The sequence below is a fragment of the Orcinus orca genome, chromosome 7, assembly GCF_937001465.1.
Source record: "Orcinus orca chromosome 7, mOrcOrc1.1, whole genome shotgun sequence".
NCBI lineage: Eukaryota > Metazoa > Chordata > Mammalia > Artiodactyla > Delphinidae > Orcinus > Orcinus orca.
The window spans coordinates 65,207,709-65,228,389 of NC_064565.1; the positions used below are offsets into that span (position 1 = coordinate 65,207,709).

At 40.5% G+C, this 20,681-nt stretch overlaps 2 protein-coding genes across 3 annotated transcripts in view; one reads left to right on the top strand and one right to left on the bottom strand.

The window, feature by feature from the left end:
- AGPS (alkylglycerone phosphate synthase) overlaps positions 1-7,991 on the top strand; it is a 238,069-nt gene extending 230,078 nt beyond the window's left edge. The window contains exons 22-23 of one of the 2 annotated variants that reach the window (XM_049712035.1): positions 1,608-2,023; positions 4,148-7,991. The gene's annotated coding sequence lies outside the window, so the exon portion shown is untranslated. Of the gene's footprint in view, positions 1-1,607 lie in introns of both variants that reach the window. The other variant, XM_004267360.3, reaches the window with a different exon arrangement.
- Positions 1-20,681, bottom strand: part of PDE11A (phosphodiesterase 11A) — a 420,363-nt gene that overhangs the window by 20,549 nt on the left and 379,133 nt on the right. Inside the window, exons 18-19 of the mRNA XM_004267363.3 lie at positions 18,006-18,080; positions 12,653-12,736 (exon numbers count right to left, since the gene is read on the bottom strand). Coding sequence (XP_004267411.2) covers positions 12,653-12,736; positions 18,006-18,080 — 159 coding nt within the window. The remainder of the gene's footprint in view (positions 1-12,652; positions 12,737-18,005; positions 18,081-20,681) is intronic.

The window sequence follows — 20,681 nt, forward strand, 5'->3', positions numbered from 1 at the left end:
TGGGGACAGGAGTGTGAGGGAGGACCACTTTTCTCTAATACTTTTGTGCCTTTTGGACCTTTTGAATTCTGTTCACTGGGCATGTATAAACTATTTAACAATAAAATATTCTACTTAAAAGTGTAACATGAACTGATAAAGGAACTAGCAACTTTTGGTCATGTGTTAGAATTACTCAATAGCAAGTCATTTCATTGTTAATAAAGAAAGCTTACGAGTACAAGGATAAAAAAGATAAATAATTATTTCATAAAGATCAAAATAATATAGTGCTTTGCCACCATGATTCAAAAATTATCTCAGTACCTTAATGCACGCTGTGCTAATGTTGTGTGTAAATCCTCTCCCTACATCCACGTTCCAATAAGGGCCGACTACCTCACTGATCCTAAACATTTCCTCTGAAAAGCGATCAATGTCCCCTGCCTGGACATTAAACAGATTTTGAAAAACTCTTCAATCCGTATCAGTCTCATATCCTTATTTAGTTCCTCAAATTTGCCCTCAGCTGGGAATCATGCAGGCGACTGTGATTCTGTTGTGTTCACCACTCATTTGAAGGGCCCCATTCATCATCATTTCTAGGCCTTTTCTGATGCAATGTAGCTTGTTCTTTGTCTTTCTTAAAAACTGAATGGCTGTTAAATTATCCATTTATCTTCCTTCAGATTTCCTGTTCAGTTTCTCAGGCCCTCTCAGGGCTGTCTTTTCTACCTTGTTTGCTGACTTTTCATTCCATTTCCCTTGTTCTTAGAGGCATCTTGGTTCACCATGCTGTCCTTCAAAGCAAACTCCCTGCTTCCATCTGCTTTCTGTGTGTTTGAAATCTGCATCACTACTCAGATAGATTTCCTTTTTAAACTCTGTCCCCTCGGGATAGCTTTGAACACTTGGAGACAATATGCTTCAATATGTTCGTGGCAGAGTATCTTGGGACAAACCCTACACTGGAGGTCAAAAGTCTTGGTTTCTAAACCTAGCTTTGCCACCGTCAAGCCGGGTCACGGGTGACCTTTCAAGGTTTCACTTCCCTCATCTACAGATGATCTGCAAGCTCACTGTTAGATGAACATTCTAGTATTACAACAGCGTGTTGCTTCTGTTTCAGGGGACCTGATAAGGACCTGAGGTTTGTATAACATTAATGCCTGCTCACACATCATCTCAGGTGGCAGTAAGGTCCTATCGGTTAGAAGCCCAGATTTGAAGGCAGAAAAGAAAAAATCAAAGCTCTGTCACTTAATATCTGTGTATTCTTGGGCAAATTACAGAAACTCTGTAGCTTCAGTTTTCACATCTGAAAAGGGGGATGATAGTAGTATCTAACTTGATATTGCTAAGAGAATTAAATCAGATAATGCTTGGAAAGTCAGTCTGGTGCCTGGCACATAAGAAGTGCTCAGGAAATGTTGTTATAGACGCACTACACCTTAGTGAGACCAGCAGTTTGGCTATTTACTATCCAAACTTCCAACAGAGGCTATTGAAGCTTAGAGATGATATTAATGGTGATAACAAGAATAATGGCTCACATGTATGGAGGGCTTTAGCATGTAATGTTTACTTTTCCCGAAGCATTTCCACATGCTCTAGCTCCCTTGTTTCAGACTCTTGGAAAGGCTGATATTAACTATCATCAATTCTACTTGCTCCAAGAAGAAAGTCACTTTGTAAGGCCAAAGGTGTTAAAAAAGCAGCAGAGTGGAGTTATTTTCATTCAAGCCGTCAAGCCAGGGGTGATCACCGTGAAAAGAAAGCTGAGCATATGGAGCTAAATCCAAAGGCTGGTCTCCTTATAAAAGAAGGCCATGTGAAGACACAGGAACACAGAGACACAGGGCAGAATGTCATGTGAAGACACAGTTGGAGATTGGAGGGATTCAGCTACATGCCAAGGAACGCCAAGGGCTCCTGGCAACCACCAGAAACCAGGAGAGAGGCGTGGAATGGATTCTCTCGCAGAACCTCCAGAAAGAACCAGCTCTTCTGACACCCTGATTTCTGACTTCTGGTCTCCAGAACTGTGAGAGAATAGATTTCTGTTGTTTTAAGCCACCCAGTTTCTTGTATTTTGCTAGGCAGCTGTAGGAAATTAATAGACCCCCTCTTGGCAGAACTTGGACCCTTAAAGTCCTGAACCTGTTCCTTCTGAAAGACAGATAAGCTCTCTACCTGTTGATGTCCCCTTCTGCAGACATCCTGGGACGTAACTTCCTTTCCAGCCTCCAATATTTGAGGATATCTTATGCCCTCTCACATTCTGTTGTCCTTGAGAGTTTATATCTTTTTTTAAAGAAATGCAATGTTATTATTTCTAATCACACTTAATAGCATTAAATAATCAATAAAATATTGAACAAAGGTACTCATTTTAGAATTATGTCACTTAGCAAAAACAACAACAAAACAACCAAAAAAAGTAGGCAATGACTGAATAAATTATGACAAGTCACTGTCTGGAATACTAGGCTGCTGTTTCAAAGGACAATATGAAAATTATGTTAAGGATGTGGAAGCATGTTTTGAACTTTATCTTAAGTGGCCAAAGCAGAATACACTGGTGTACCTGGATGAAAATGTGTTTGCATGTGGACAACAGTATGAAGGGGCATCACAGGAAAAAGAGAATGTGAGTCCTTCCTTCTGCCCACAGTCTGCTCTTGATGATTTAGGTGTGCTCTGAGGCCATGTATGTTTTCTCTCCTGTACTCCTCATTTCCTTCCCGGTCCTCAATCGCACGTTGTTAATACCCTTACTTACAAACTGTTCAAGGCATTGTAGGCTTTTTCTATCATGCTCCTTAAAATTCTTCCAGCCTCTTCCCATTTCGTAAGAAAGCTTATATCTTTAAAAAATTCCTATATTATTTTATGAATGGAATTCTCAGAAGGATGTGGAATAAATTATGGAGGTCAATCCACCATCTTTTATTGGCAACATCAACTCAGTTACAGGTGAAAGTGTTTGGTCAAGGACAATTTGACATAAGGTCTTTCTGAGAAAGTATTTCTCTGGTAACCAGTTGAACAGAACCTACAGTAGCCCATTCGGTGCTCTAGCAATTACTCTCCCTGGAATCTCTACTCAGATCCCTGTATCCTCCCCTCTGAAGAATTCAGAGTTTTACTTTGTAAATGGGAGGTTTAAAGAGGTAGAGCACTGCGGGACTAATGGAATGGCCTTTCACTTCCTCAGGGCAGTGCAGTGGGAAAAAGCAGCAAAGTAAGGCTGAGAAGACTTGGCTTCGAAATTCTGGCTCTGCTGTGTATTAACTGCTTCACTCTGGTTAAGTCCATTAGCTTCTGTAGGTTTCAGTTTCCTCATTTATAAAACTTAGACTATTAGACATTATAGGATTCAGAATGAAGTATTTTCTTCCTTCACAGAGTTAGGGTAAAATTACATTGTGTATGTAAAAGCACTTTGTAAACTTTAAAATTTAAGCCCTATCCAGTGGCCACTATAGTCAGTATTCAATAAATGTCTGCTTATTGAAAAAGTATACATAAGGATACCTTTGTATTCTTATGGGCTTTAATACTGAACTTCTTTTCCAAAAACTCAGTCAGATAGAAGTCTTTAACTTCGTTTTAGACTCTGGCTACCAGACTCAACAGCTGGGCTGCCATGTTCATTGTACATGAGGTTGAGAGCCTGGCTCCCTCTGAGCACATCTGCTCGCTAAGATGGGGCAATGTGCCTGGAGTGATTTATTTAATATTTTTACGGCTGCGGCTCTGATAACGAAATATAAGAATAGTGAGAGCTGAGGATCCAGATATTGCCTCCTTGAATTCTCTTAGGAGACATTTTGAATAATACAGAGGATTCTGTTGGCAATAGCGTAATAAGAATGCTTAATGTTTATCTATCTCATGCCTCACTTCCCAGCAGCAAAAACAATGCTGACCCTTCAAATGAACTTTAAATTTCAGAGATTTTGGAGAGGCACTTAGAATGCAAAACACAGTCTTTAAAAGAGGACTTGATTCATTTCCTAGTGAAAAATGCAAGTTTTCTTCTCTTTCTCCCTCTTTCGCTCCCTCCTTCCCTCCCTTCCTCCCTTTCTCCCTCCCTTCTTCCCTCCCTCCTTCTCTCCCTCCTTCCCTCCCTTCCTTTCTTCCTTCTTTCCTTTTTCTTCTTTAGAGAGTCACAGAAGAGAGGGCCATGAAGAAGACGTAAATCCACATTTAAAATACGCTTTCTTGAGGAACTGGAAAGTAACTTAAGTAAAGACGACATTCCAAGCCTTGTATGGACTTGCAGTTAAGTGATTTTTAGCTTCGTGATTTCAAAGCATAAACACTTTTAAAAAGAGTTATTTATGTTGGTCAGCTGGATAGGGAGAAGTAGATCTTATCTTAAATTCTACCCTCAAAAGCCTTATTAGGGGACTTCCCTGGTGGCGCAGTGGTTAAGAATCTGCCTGCCAATGCAGGGGACACAGTTTCGAGCCCTGGTCCGGGAAGATCCCACATGCCGCAGAGCAACTAAGCCCATGCGCCACAACTACTGAGCCTGTGCACTAGAGCCCGTGAGCCACAACTACTGAAGCCCATGTGCTACAACTACTGAGCCCGCGTGATGCATCTACTGAAGCCTGCGTGCCTAGAGCCTGTGCTCCACAACAAAAGAAGCCACCGCAAAGAGAAGCCAGCACAGCACAACGAAAGAGTAGACCCGGCTCGCCACAACTAGAGAAAGCCCGTGTGCAGCAACGAAGAACCAACGCGCCCCCCACCCCCCAAAAAAAGCCTTATTAGGGAGTATATTGTAACTTTTTTTTACCTGATTCCAGTGTTTTAATATAGATTCATGATGGCAGTTTTGAGCTCATAAAATGCATATGAATAGAAATTAAGTCCTACTGTATAAAGAACAGGTTTTTAAAAGCTGCGTGAAATAAACCAAAGTCCATTTTATTTACAAGATGATGTATACAGAGCTGATTGCTTTATCAAGTCAAAGTCATTTTTTGGAGGTGGAAAACTTTCTCCAAATCAAACAGCCTGGCATGTCAGGTATTCAGGAAGAACTCTGAGATGTAGCCAAGGGTGTGAAATGCCTTCACCAGCCACATACCATGCTTGATGCAGAAAGCGACATGAACTTTAATGTTCTTCTCTTAATGAGCCCTCTGGGCTATTCAGCACTTCACCCTACAGAGCACATTGTTATTTCGTGTTTGTATTGATAACTGTTAGGCACTAAAGGATCTGAAAAGTCTTCTAAGTCAAACAATTATATTTTAATCATGATAATTTACTGTTTTAGATAATATATAATATTTCTTGAAATCTGTGTATATGTGCTAGCTCTCCCTATCAACTTGAATACTAAAATAATGAGAAGACTGTATTTTCTGCCAATGCTGGAAAAAAGAAAATTTCATGTATTTCCTAGCTGAAAAAGTCAAAGCCCTGAAAAATTCATGGCTATAAACTGGTCTTTTTATGCTAGAATTAAGGACCAATTCAACCATGATGAGAACTAAACCACTTTCTAAGAAGACATCATAGGCCATATACTTCAGATTATGGGCAGTAATATAACAGTGCACACTCTGATGAAAGGTTTTATATATTTACAGATGATAATTTAAAATGACATTATAACCCTACTTCGTACATTCCACTGCTTATTAATTCTGCGTCCTGTGTCTCATCGTTCACTCTTCTGTTTCTTCACTCATCTATTCAACAAACAGCAGTTTGAATATACTTAGGCACCATTCTGGGTACCAAGAATATGATGGTCCCAAGAAACTAGTCTAACAGGGAAGAAAGACAGAAAAGACAGACAGACAGAAAGATGACCACAACACAGAGTGTTGCGTGTGGTTATGAAGAGACAGGTAGAGTGGAAATGCTGAGGAGGAGTAAAGGTTTTACAGAGGAGGTGACAGTTTGAGCTGTCCTCTTCCAGGCAGAAAGAAGAGGGAGGGAGGTATAAGCAAAGGCAAAATGGACAAAAGCGTTCGTGAGTCCTGTGCTTTGGGGCAAATGGTGCGTGGGTAACAGGAGATGAGGCCAAGAGGCAGGGAGCCTCAGAATGAGAGGGCTAACCCCAGGAATCTGGAAGGTATCTTATAGATTGTGGTAGTAACCTGAGGTTTTTAAGCAGGAGGATACCATGATCTGATATTTTTTTAAAAAGGAAGATCATTTTGGCAAAAGTTTGGAAGACAGGGTATAAACTACATAAAACTGACACTTTTGAATGTTTATATTTCTCTTCCCTTTGTACTTGACTAATAGTACATAGAAAATTTTGAACAGGTTTTCCTATCAGCACTCAGATTTGGATATAGCATATGTAACAAGGACAATAATTTGAAAATATTAAACCAATGTATTTTCGTTCTGCTTGAATCGTGATGCCAGTGGCTTCCCACCCATTAGCTCAGTAGGCTTTCCTCCCCCAGCCAAGCGGTGGTTCCCAGCTAGAAACAGCGAACTGTCATCACCTAGCTTTCAGAGAGAATAACTCTCAATGCCAGCTTTGCATGGTGAGAAAAGGGATTTCTAAATTCCAGAACTCTATCTCTTAGGAACCGAGCCTGGCTAGGTCAAATCATCAAGTCTGAGTACAAAGTTCTGGAGTGGGGAGCACAGAGGAGACCATATAAGGAGAGTTCCCATTAAACTCGGAAAAGGAAATTCAAAAACTTTCCACTCTGGGTGTTAGAGAAAGGGGAGGAGGAGGGAGACAGAAAGGGAGTGAGGGGGGGAGAATGGGATCAGAAGTGAGTGTCCTGGCTCTGTGTTCCCTGGGGGTCGAACCCTGGGGGTGAGGGGAAGGCTTGTCTCTTGAATCTCAGAGCCTAATTCAGGAAAATGACAGAACTTTCCTAGAAGGAGTTGGCACTACCCAGGTGGCATATTAGAAAGAACCGAGGAAGCTCTTGTGTGGATGGCAGGGTGAAGAGAAAGTAGCTGGGGGTTCATGCGTGCCACAGGCTGAGCAATGGCAGAGAACCAGCTGAGCAGGAAGCTGGTGGCGGCTTGCCATGGTCTGCATGGACCGGGGTCTGCAGCAGCCAGAGCCAGTGGTCAGGCCCTCCACGAAGTGCTCACTGCGCCCACCCCACAGTCCCAGAGGCCAGCTGGGCATCACGCCCAGAGCCTTGACCCCAGAGGCTGCATGTGCACTCGGTCCCTCTCCCCCCAGTCACAGAACCCTTACAAAGACAGGTGAGCTCTCCTGGCACCTGGATGTCAGCTGGGGAGAAGAAACGGTTCTGACTGGGAACAATTCACATTTTAGTCTTCCCAAGGACTTGTTTTAACCGGAAGGAATTGAGATACTTTAATTGTCAAGTTTAAGTACCAGTCCCTGAACACCGCCCGCCGCCCCCCCCCCTACCGCCCATCACCAGGAAAAGGTGGAGCCAGATAAATATAAATTATAGAGAATACAGAAAGTTATTTTCTTCCCTCCCTCCCTTCCTTCCTTCCTCCCTCCCTCCCTCCCTCCCTTTCTTTATTTCTTCTTGAGTTTTTCAAGTTATATATGATGTCATTCCATATATGTCCCCCCTTTGTAGGGCAAATAAGAAATCAGCCTCAACTATTTCTTTCTCTCATTCACAGGAATACTAGAAGTCGTACAGATAACATTTACAGGAAACTGATTTGGGTGGTGTCCTGCTTTTTTTTTAAGTATGGGATGAAATTGTTTCCCTCTCTAACCACATTCCATTCCTTGTAGGTTTTTAAGAGGAGATGATGTTATATTCTAACTAGTCACTCTGTAGCTCACTATTTTTTCTTTTTTGAAAAAAACTGAACACAAGGCACGAGCCATCTGGGGAACATTGAGTTGTTTTTGAAGTACTTTTATTGGTGTCCAGAAAAATTGTCTTGGAGTAGCACCTTACTTCCTCTTTTCCAGTTTATCAATTCTAACTCCCAGCTTCTACAACTTCAACTATATTTTAAAGATTTTTTTCCTCCCTTCTTTTCAGAGAGCATATTAAAAAAATTTTTTTAAGTCTTAATTGAATTTGTTCTTCTGTTTTATGTTTTGGTTTTTTGGCCACAAGGCATGTGGGATCTTAGCTCCCCGACTAGGGATCAAACCCACAACCTCTGCATTGGAAGGCGAAGTCTTAACCACTGGACCGCTGGGGAAGTCCCCAGAGAGCATACTAATAACTGCATCAGGTGGAATGCATTTTCCAAAACAACCATTACAGCTGAAGGCAGAAAAAAAGTCAAAAATCACTGTTATCATAACTTCAGAAGCCCTGCCTGTTGCAGAAACCCCATGACATTTTTATAAAGAGACAACACTCTTGCCTAACTCTTCTTTTAATGGAGAGAGAGAATTATTCCAGCTAGATCCTGTCCAAGTCAAGCCGTTTTCATTATCTGTCAAACACTCCAAAATCAAGAGCCAGTTTGAGATGAGCTGAAAATCTGATTATGTTCATAATAAAAATTAAATCTCTCAATCCCTAACAAACAGAAGATTTATAATGATTTACAGTGTATCATTGAAATTCTAGGTACACTGAGGTTTGAGTTGAGAATGAAAATAAAGGGCAAAAACTTTGCCCACTATTGCAAAGAGAGGCTCAGTGTGACGCTGCCACATCAGGTATTCTGTTTATCCCTAAGGCTGGTGCAGCAGTGACTTCAAAGTTTGATAGTGCCTGTTTTTTTTTTGTTTGTTTTTTTTCTTTCTTTTTGTTTTTTATTCCTCCAAAAATGTTGAGCAGCAAGCTAATGGATCCCCAGCGGGGTGCAAAGACAGCAGAAAGCACAGGAATCAGATGTCAATGTATTCCTCGGAGATACCCTGCTAGGACAGAGCTAACTAACTAGGGTTTTAGTCTTCTCTTGGGGGAACACGCTTTGATGGTTCCCTGCCCACTCTTGGCTTCCTATATGTTTCCTGATTTAAATGCTGTCACAGATAAATCATGACTTCTGCCTGTCAGGACAATTTTCTATTTTTTTTTTTTTAAGGAAAAGTTTGGAATCATAAGCTTAAAAAGATGAGCAAGTTCTGGAGAATTTTATACTCACATATAAACATATGTATATAAGCATGTCACATCTCCCTACTATAGAATCATCCATGGGTCTGGGACTGTTCTCTGCATGTTCTTTCCCTACCCATTACTTTATTAGATATATCTATGTATTTTCTGCCAGTCACTTTCAGTCAATTGCTAGATTGCTTAGGAAACTTATTGAATAGATTTCGGGGGTTTGGGGGGTTCTCCTTGTTTTTCCTCAACACAGGCACAGATTGGAAATTGAAGTTGTCCCAGAGGTAAGAGTTTTGATTTTAAGTGTAATGGGCATCCAAAATGTACCGGTGTACTTTTTGTGGGTTTCCACCTATAAACAGCCCTTCAGGTACCAGAGAGTATTGTTAATCTACCCTTTGCTTGGAGCAGAGACAAAACTCAGCAAACTGGAGCGAAAGTGGAAAGAGCTTGATCTACTTTGACCAAGCACAACCCTCTCAAAACCATGAAGTGAAACCGATTTACCCAGTGAAAGTCAAAGAAGTCAAAAAGCTGCACTAAAACCATATCTGCATCTACTGACCGGCTGCCCCTCTGCCCTCGCCTCCACAAGCCCTGTCCTGTCCCAGTCTGCGCCCAGAAGCCTCAGGCACACAGTGCCTTTGTTTGGCCTCTGCCTTTGCTGGACCGCATCTCTCCACACTGCTCCTCCTGCAAGGGGGGGTCCTCATCGTGATGTACGTGTCATTTTGCTTCGGGCTCTACATGAGAATTCTTGCCACCCAAACCTGCCCCACCTTGGGGTCAGCAGGGCCCTGGCCATTACAATGACATCTCTTGGTCTCATAGCTACTGTTCTGTATCCTTTTGCCCTCTGCCCAGACTGACTCAGCAAAGCCACGTTGGATTCTTCTGTTCCGTAACGCAGACTATGTTGTCTCTCACAGTCTGGGATTCATGCCATCTGCATACCTTCCCATTTGCCTCTATCCTCTCAGACTCCTTATCACTGCACTTTCACATTAAAAACCCCAAACTGACCTCTCAGCAACAACCTGAGTTCCTGCAGACATTGTGACATTTGACCAGTGTCATAGCAGGGACCTTCCTTGCTTCGTGAGTCATTTCCTCAAGATTTTGTGTCTTCGTACTCATGGTGATTCCTGCCCACTGAGGGATTCCATTACCTTTCTGGAGCATCAACAGTTAATGTGAGATTAAATAATCTCACATTAACTCTCACAGTTAAATAATAAAAAACACCCAACTGCTTGAGATGGGACAAAATGAGGACTCTCAAGGGGCATACTTAAAGTCACTCTGCAAGGTTTCAGTCTGAGGGCTTTTTGAAACGTTGGTTTCAAAATTATATATATTATATATATATATAAATTATAAAGCATTATAAAGAATTTATAAATGAAATCCATGAGATTAAAAAAATAAGTGATGATAAGGAATTTTAAAAAAGAGCATGATTTTCATGCTTTGTTCACTGAGAAGATCCAGCAGCAGGTATGAATATGAACTTTTATAAACAGCTCCTTCCGCATTCCTCTTTAAATGCCATGACTTTCCCCAGTTAAATAAGAAAAGATTGTGGGACGATATCCAGCAGAGGTGAAGTGAGGCAGTAGAAAGGCCATTACATCAAAACCAAGGCCACAGATGAGTAGGACAAAGCGAATTTGGTGGGAGTGTCACTTAAGCTTTCTATATGTCAATTTCCTGTGGATAAAAATAGCAGGTGTATCTAATGTCACAGATAGGGAGTAAAGTAAAACATGTGAAAAATCAGGAATGATAATATGATGGGTTAATATTACTCCTTAAATTCTGGAAGCTGCTATTTTCATTTGAAATTCAAGTAACTTCCTTTTTAACCTGAAGATTTCAAAGTATTTAATGGGAAGTATAAAAGTAAGCCCAAATGATTGTGAACCAGTAATGAAACACTTAAATTAACATGGAAAAGCACACGAGAGTCCTTTCCAGCATTTACTGTAACTAATCACATAGGAAGGGTGTGTGGAGTTGGGTTCATTCCAAAGTAGCTTTTCAGACTAATACCAAAAATTTATCAGCCCCACAAATACATGTCTTCATCCTCCTAAGCTTTACCCACAGTAAAAGGAATTTATTAATTTCAAGAATTCATCTCATTTATGGCCTAAGTGTGCACAGCAAAATGAATAATGTTAAAAAATAATTCAACATGGGTGGTCAAGGTCAATTTAGCAAAGCAAGGTATACCTGACACAACAGCGATGTGCCTTACACATGGGGACCCAGCTTATTCAGAGACACCACAGGAGTGAGGGTGGGAGACGCAGATGGGACAAAAGAGAGTTGAGGATCCTCTTATAATGTCGTAGACATCATTCTTGATTCTTCATCCAAACTTTCATTGTTAAATAAAAGAGCATTATGTCCCATGTATAACTAAAAGAATCTATTCTAGATTCTTCTAAAGCTTTACTTGTCTGATTTTATGCTGTCATGTATTTAATGGATAATATAATACAAATAAGAACTTACTTTTGTTGCTTATAGTCATTAAAAATTACATTTCCATCTTCAAGACAGTATTCTAGGTTTTTTTAGTTTTTACTTTTATTTTTTTTAGAGTAATGTGACAGGGCTCAGCAGTCCCTAAAAGTGCTGAAAGTTAAGTGGTAGATAAGCCTCAAACTTAATGGTTGTGAGGTCCTTAAAAAACAATACTGTGTTTTTAATGGAGTTAGACAGAGTGAGAAATGAAGCTGTTTTGCTTTCCCTGCATGTGTTTCTCACTTTGAAGTTAAAACAGCAGCTCAGTCTGATTGAGGTAGGTAGGGGGTAAAGAACTGGCCAGGTTTTACACATGAAAGCAAATACTTAGAAGCAGAATTAAAAGCCAATGCACACTAAACTGTGAGTGTTAACCCATGTCAGCCCTAATTGTACTCAAAAAGTGGAGTGTGAACATTCAAAGCTGATGACACTAGTCTCCTTGCCAGAAGCAGGGTCCCAAACTCACGCAGCAGGGCTGGAAACAGGGAGTTCGCCTTGCTCAGGGTTCAGTGGTTGCCGTTTGTCATGCATCTCAGACAGAGGCGTAAGATGGAAGGGGCTTTTCAAAACCCTGTGGCCCAGACCATGGGGTCAGAGCAGAAAACCATGGAACTCTCATGTCTAACATGATATTAATAAAAGTAAAAGAAAAACGTAAAAAAACTGAATGAGATTTCTATGGTCAAATGTTTGAGAAATTCAGAATTAATCAAGGTTAAACGTGTTTCTTTTCCAAAGGACTTCTCCGAGCCTTCAGTATTTTAATGTGCAGGAGAGGTTCCCTAATTATTGGGCCTGAGAGCTTTTTCTGAAAAGTTATGGGTGGATACTTATGTCCCATGGGGCACAGTTTGGGAAATACTGAGATAAAATATTACTGTCCTTGGTTTATAGATGAGGGAGTTGAGGCCCAGGAAGAACTCGGGTCTCCGGCCTCCGAGTACCAAATCTTCCCGGGGGACCGATCAGAAATCTGAGAAAAGATAAGCTGCAACCTCTTTAGGCAACACACATACCCTGGAAGGGTGTCCTAAAACTAATACTTCTGAAAGTGCGGTATACACACTCTTCTTTCCTGGCTCGGTCAGGACACACAGACCCTCCCAAGTCATGATTACCTGATACAAAGGCATACAGATGCTATCGATCCACTCCAATTGCAACCGAGGCAGCTCATCCTTCCGGTTCCGATCAAAAATAGCCTAGAATGGGGGAGGAGAACCTTGCTTTATTACACTGGAGTCTTTTCAGGCGCTTTGTCAAACACTTTGTCACAATGATCCGATTTTTACCAACTGAACACTTCACAAATGACAATCAATCTTTACACGTATTTTCTTTTCCTTTATCTATGATGAGAAATAAAGTATTTTCACCTCTTTTTATGAGATTTGTAAATGAATTTATTTGAACTTTATAGCATGCAACTCCTTGGGGCCAAAATCTGTCTTCAGTTATAGGTAACTGCCACTAAATCAAGTCATCAGGTCACTGGGAATTGGGTACAAGTCAAAGGAAGGGGAGATGTTTTTTTGCTACAAAAATAGTGCAGCCTTTTATTTTTATAGCGAGAGAGGGTGGGATAGATTGGAAAAGATCCTTAAAAGCAATTTCATTTTAAATAGAAATTATTTGTATTAATTTTTCAGGGTGGGGACAATTTTGTGTTTCTCAGTAAGGTCCTGTCATGAATAAATTCCTAAATTTTTATCTATCACTGGATGGATGATGGGGGCAGGTACCCATTCTCTCCTCATTCCCAGCCTTTAAACGTTATGATATTATAATGTTTAGAAAACTTAGAGAAAAAGAAGTGACATATTCCGTTGGGCAAACATAAAAAGAAAGACAATCAGTTGGAATTGGATGGCTGAGATAGAGTCCTCGGACAAACACTGCCTGTTCTACGCCAGTGAGACTGTCCCTCCCTTTATTCCTAAGGAGTAAGGCCAGGGTCTAAGAAGCAACCCTGCCCTGCCTATGGTCTTACAGGAGGTTTCATCTTTTTTCTAAATAAAATGTGGCATCCACATCATTTTGGCATTCACATAGGTTGTGAGGGCAGATTCACAACATCTCCTTGGTTCAGATATGTTGAGAAATCCTGCATCCTTCAGACTTAGGAACAAGGGTGGGAGTGGGTGGGGCCCAAATCACTAGCCGCTGAGGTCACAGAAGATAGAAGGGCGCCGCTGAGGAAAATACCTCCAAATTAGAGAGGAGGTCACCGTCTCCTACGGGCTCTGTTCATCCTTGATTGTAATGTGAAACGTAAGTATCAGGAAGGAGGACTAGGCATTTGGAGAAGACTCTGAAATATGCTGGAGGAAGGGCTAGTTCTTGTGAACTGCATGAATCTTGGTCCAAAATGTTCCTTTAAAAAACATTACTCTGGGGCTTCCCCGGTGGCGCAGTGGTTGAGAGTCCGCCTGCCGACGCAGGGGACACGGGTTCGTGCTCCGGTCCGGGAAGATCCCACATGCCGCAGAGCGGCTGGGCCCGTGAGCCATGGCCGCTGAGCCTGCACGTCCGGTGCCTGTGCTCCGCAACGGGAGAGGCCAAAATAGTGAGAGGCCCGCGTACCGCAAAAAAAATTAAAAAGTAAATAATAAATAAATAAAAATAAAAAATATTACTCTGTTTTATCCTCTCTAGCTCTAATTGTTATCTGAGATTTTTAAATTTATTTAATGACTGGTGCATAGTATATAGTTATTTTGTTTTTAATTCACTGGTTTTTAGTATATTCACAATTAGCTGTGCAACCATTACCACAATTTTTTTTTAATAAATTTATTTATTTATTTTTATTTTTGGCTGTGTTGAGTCTTTATTGCTGCCCGCGGGCTTTCTCTAGTTGCAGCAAGTGGAGGCTGCTCTTCGTTGCAGTGCACAGGCTTCTCATTGCGGTGGCTTCTCTTGTTGTGGAGCACGGGCTCTAGGCGCGTGGGCTTCAGTAGTTGTGGCTCGCAGGCTCGGTACTTGTGGCGCATGGGCTTAGCTGCTCTGCGGTATGTGAGATCTTCCAGGACCAGGGCTCAAACCTGTGTCCCCTGCATTGGCAGGTGGATTCTTAACCACTGTGCCACCAGGGAAGTCCAACCACAGTCAATTTTAGAACATTTTTATCGCCCCAAGGAAAAAAAAAATCACATATCAATTAGCAGTCGCTCTTCATTCTTCCTCAAACCCCCCAAGCCATAGGCAGCCACTAATTCACTCTCTACCTCTATGGATTTGCCTGTTCTGCACATTTCATGTAAATAGAATCATATGATACGTGGTATTTTGTGACCAGCTTCTTTCGCCTAGCATAATGTTTTCAAGGTTCACCCCGTAAGCATGCATCAGCACTTCAATCATTTTTATTGCCAAATGATATTCCCTTGTATCATTATTGTATACCATATTTTATTTATCCACTCATCAGTAGATGGACATTTGGGTTGTTTTTACTTTTTGGATATTATATATAATGCTACAACAAACATTCAAGTTTTTGTGTGGATGTATGTTTTCATTTCTCTTGGGGCTATACCTAGAGGTAGAATTGCTGGCCCCATGGTAACTCTAATGTTTAATGTTTTGAGGAACTGCCAAACTGTTTTCCAAAGCAGCTGCATCATTTAAATTCCCACCAGCAATGTACAAAAAGTTCCAATTTCTCCACATCCTTGCCAACTCTTGTTATTGTCTTTTTGATTATAGTCATCTTAGTGGGTGTGAAGTGGTATCTCAGTGTGGTTTTGATTTGTATTTCCCTGATGACTAATAATTTTGAACATTTTTTTTTCATGTGCTTATTGGCCATTTATATATGTTCTTTAGGGGAATGTTTATTCAGATCCTTTATGCATTTAAAAAATTGGGTTGTCTTTCTATTGTTGAGTTGCAATAGTTGTTATATATTCTAGATACTAGGCCCATATCAGATATATGCTTTGTGAATAGTTTTTCCCATTCTGTGAGTTGTCTTTTCACTTTCTTGATAGTGTCCTTCAACACACAAAGTTTTAAGTTTTGATGACATCCAATTTCTCTATTTTATCTTTTGTTTGTTGTGCTTTTGGTATCATATCTAAGACACCATTGCCAAATCCAATCCAGAAGATTTATATCTTGCTTTCTTCTAAGAGTTTTATAGTTTTAGCTCTAACATTTAGGTCATTTAGGCTATGGTGAGAGATAGGGTCCATCTTCATTTGCATGTGATATCCCGTTGTCCCTGTGCCATTTGGTGAAAAGATTATTTTTCCCCCATTGCATTATCTTGGCACCCTTGCCAAAAATCAGTTGACCATAACTGTAAGGGGTCATTTCTGGATGTTTGATGAGTATGTGAGATACCACTTTGTCCTGTGTTTTCCCTTAACAGAATTTTGCATCTTGTAATTGATTATTGGTGATTATTTATTTAATGTCTATATTTCCCAGCAGTTGACAAGCTTCTTGAGGGCAGGGAAGATGGTGCCTTGCTCATGGCTGGATGCACTGTGTCCAGCTTCATGCCTGATACTTGAAGGTGTTCAAGCATGTGCTGTTAACTGACTCACTGCTTCCAGTATTAATCTGGATGTTGCCCACATTAGCCTTTGTCTTCATGAAGTTACTCTGGTGACCTTTAGGACTATGACACCTGAAAGGGCTCTTGGACAATTTTATTCCTAAATATCATGGAATAATGGGCACAGCAGGTGTCCAATCTGGGTGTGTGCATTTCCAGACATTTCTGGAAAAGCACTAATGTGGGATAGCCCTGCCACAGCAGTTAGGCCTGAGGAGATAGTCATCAGCCGTGTTAAGTAGGCTTTTGTGGGGAGAAAGCAGCACTTACAGCTATGTATCCACCACAAAATTAATTTCATTTATGTCTCCAGAAAAACCCCTACCTGAGCCTACAAAAATTCCTTAGTGCTGCACCACTGCACCCACCAGCTTGCCAATGCTGTCAATTGACTCATATTTTTTTTTTTTTTTTTTGTGGTACACGGGCCTCTCACTGCTGTGGCCTCTCCCATTATGGAGCACAGGCTCCGGACGCGCAGGCCCAGCGGCCATGGCCCACGGGCCCAGCTGCTCCGCGGCATGCGGGATCCTCCCGGACCGGGTCATGAACCCGTGTCCCCTGCATTGGCAGGCGGACTCTCAACCACTGTGCCACCAGGGAAGCCCTGACCCATATTTTTTTCATTTAATTAAATAACCTGTGGTTTTGCTGCATTGTAAACCCTTCAGAGGAGGCCTCTGAAACAGTTTTTTAAAGAGGAGAAAGCTTTTATTTGAAAATAGATATACATATAGTTGACAGAAATTTGAGTTGTGCTACGTTTTACACGTTAACTATGTATCCCAATCTAGTATCTGTATTTTGTAACCAAATTTGGTGACATCACCAAAGAAGAACAAAGGGATGTGTTGAAAACAGTATAAATAGATATTGCTTTGGAAACTAAAATAATTGATGGGTGTTTTAACTTATGTAGTCTTTCTGACCTTTGTAGGTAAACAACAAATAAAGAATAGTCAAAATTAGTAAGTCTGTGAGTTCTTTAAGCTAGGCGCTAGTTCTGCTGCTTTTCCTTGTCTTTAAATGTCAGCAAAGAAAGGTGTTTTAAAACTTGAAGATCTTATAAATAAAGCCAAATATTCAAAACTGAATTGATTTGAATCCTCATAAACAGACATTCTTGACAATTAACACATTCCTTGAGCTGCAGTGAATCTTCTGTGCTGTGGCAGGCTTTAGAATACTCTGGACCATTCTTTGAGTCGTTGGGTGGTTTGAAGCTACCCATTCATTAAGAATAAAGAGTCCGCCCTCTCCTTGAGGGTGGTGACTGAGGCATTTATGTCTTTGTCTCCCAATTAGTAAAAACAGAATCATCCTTAGCCTACAGTAAGCATTCTCAAATAATAATTGAATGGATGAATCCAATCTAAATAGCATTTCAATCAGCAGAACTTAGTTCCCCAGATGCAACTTTTCATTTCGCAAAAAAAGGAAAAGAAACAGAGACTTGATTTGCTTTTGGGATTTTGGAAAGTTCAAAATTGGAAAGTAAAATCCAGAATATCCATTATTTACTGCACCTGCCTGTTCTAGCCCATCAAGGCTGGACAGCTTGCTTGCCTTTAATTTTTTTCTGTATTTCTGTTTCAAAGTAGCCACTGATTACATATGAAATGCCAGCCCTAGGCTTTGTGTTATTCAAATACTACTCTGCGATCCTCCCTTGCGCCTACTTCTCCCACTGTGGGAGTACAGGAAATGCTTGTTAAGTAGATCAGCCCTGTTAATCAGAAACCTGGGAATAAGTGTTTAGCATCTAAGTTCAATTAAAGCTTTAAACTTTAAAGAGTGATTCCTTAAATCCATTCTCTGTCTTTCCCATTTTCAAGGTGCGATTTGAAGTTATTTTTGAAAATGTCATTTGAAAGGGTAAATACGTCATAAGAAAAGGAAGAACTTACTGAAGGAGTGAGTTTGAGTTCTGCTCTCTCCCGATCTCCTTGTTCAAAGAACTCGCTGGTTACAAGTTCAGCCACCTGAAACAGAGAAATATTTAAATTGACAGGTATGTGTAATTCATCACGAGACACAGAAGTTATTTCTGGCTTATGTGTATGGTAGCTATCTTCAAGACAGACGATCATTTAAAAAACTTATGAGTAAGTACATTAATCTTTTGTGTTTGAAGGTATTATAGAATTTAATCAATGAAACTGATTTCCTTTTAATCAGAAGAACTTGTGCAATGCTTTTTTATTTATTTTTGTTGAAATAGAATTGAAGTACAGTTGCAATGTATCCTTAAACACATGCCGATAGACCATCTCTGACAGTAGAGCTTATATATACACATGAGGCACAAGGTTCCCACCTTCAAAGCAGGCAATGTTCTTATCCAGAAAAATGAAGCAAATAATAATCTAATAATAACTGATGTTATTATAATATATTATTATACTATGTTTGTAATAATAATTCAGCCAACTTTCGGTTGTTTCTGTGCAGATTCTTTACTTTGTCACATACCTGTATTTTAGTTTGGTTTCATCTTGCCATCACAAAAACTCCTTAACCACGTCACCCTACCAGTATATACGTGCCCTCTGGAACGGATACACCCAGGGCCCACCCCTTACTTCCTACAGTAGCCATCAGTCAAGGGGCAGAACTAATGCTAGATTCACTGTTCATACCAGACTTTTACAGTATGTTATGATATAGTCTGAAGAATTTGATTTGGTCTTCAGGCTGTCTCAATCCATGTACTAAATAACAGTGTTTATTTATGGTGGGTTCTAGCTGGTACAGCACAATGGAATGGCTGTTCTACCCCAAACCACAGAGATTTTTTCCAAAGTAAGGACACATATTTTTCTACTTTTCATCCATTAGTGTGGATGGTCAGAAGCTACTGATCATGGTCAAGCTTAACAGAGATTTTCTTCTTCCCCAAGCCCTGTGCTTCTACTGATAGTTTTATGGGAAGCAAACTGATGTAACAGATAAGTGCTGAACGGGCGTTTTCAACAACACTATGATGTACATCTAGGATATCTCTGAGGTGAACTAGCTGGATTACAAAATATTGGAAGAGCAGAAAAGAAATACCAGACAACTTGATGGCAAGAAGATCTGGATCCCCAGACTAATTTTTCTCTATTCCAGGCTCTTGTAAAGATGAGGTTTTTAGGTCTGGCAAAGGTTAGAGTGGTTTAATTTTGGTCAAGTGCAGAGAATCAAGATAATTTACCTAAAGTATATCTCTCAGGAGATTTGTCAACCATAAATGGTAACCATTGCCAAAACTTAACAACCTCTAACACCCACACACACATCTGAGAGTAGCAAGTATGCAGTCATTTATTAAAAAATAGAACGGCCAGTTCAGATTTTAAACATTTTAAAAATTCAACAGCATAAAACCAGTTGGAACTGACTCAGTCTTTCTAGGACCAGGTTCACTTGTCTCTCTCCAGTCTCTGCCACTGCCTTTCACTTTAGCACTCCAGGCCTCTCTCATTGGTCTCTGGCCTTCCTTTTGAGAAGAAATGGTCCCCCAAGGACCTGGCCTCATTATTCAGTTCCCATAACTCTCCCTCAGAATCCTCTGAGGTGGATCTTTTGCACTAAAGAATGCAAGTGTGCATATGAGGTCACCCCGAGGTGGGAGTCCTGCAGAGGTCAGTAGCCCCTGGAAAGCAAAGAAATTAAAACAAAATCCTTTTCCTTGAGCTTTCCAAAGTGGTCTTGGGTATTTCCCCTGAGCTGCTTTCACAGCTCAAATTGTACCACTGTTTCATTTGTACTTAAAATCCCAATCAGGACTATTAAGTGGCTCTTGATTGAATTTTTTATTAAAAAAGGAAATTGAGATGCTAATCAGGCCTTGGGGGCTGACTGGGGAAACCCACATGCTTAGAGTCATGTGTGTGAGGAAGGCAAAGTGAAATAGACACCAATGAAAACACATTTTGAAAGGGAATTAAAAAAAAATCAACATCCAGGAAATTGGAAATATATTTCTATTCTTAAAATAAGTTTCTATTGTTTTTGTCTAACTGTTTCCTAAAATCCTATTAGAAGTGAGTAAGGTTTTGAAAATACCTAACCTATTCAATTCAGATACAAACACAAATGAGATCTACAGTTTAGAGTCGTGACAAGATTTCTGATGGAAACATTTGGAAAAAGATGGTTTTGTGTTTTATTTCCCTGACCTCATGAGTTTCTGCACTGGTCGGCAGAAGTTCAAATCCTAAAAATAAAATAATATTTATATCAGTGACCAAGAAGACCACCTACAAGTGGCCATTGGGCCTCTTCATTCTATAATCTCAATGTGGAAACTTTTTTCCTTTCAATACCTTGGTCACTTTCTGGCTCCCACATGGGCTGCTGCTCCTTTCCTTGTGACATGCATTTCACTGGGGTTCTGAAGGCCCTGGCAGATCATCCCTCATCTACCCCCTTTCTAATCTTCTTTATTTTTCCTCCAGTTCCCCTAACTTTCTCCTACTCTCCACTACCTTCCACCCCTATCACAGGGGCCACTCTCAATACTACACATTTCCCCACTACCTGGAAGAGCCACATACATATTCTCTTCAGTTTATTCCCAAACTGTACTGTAAGGGAGG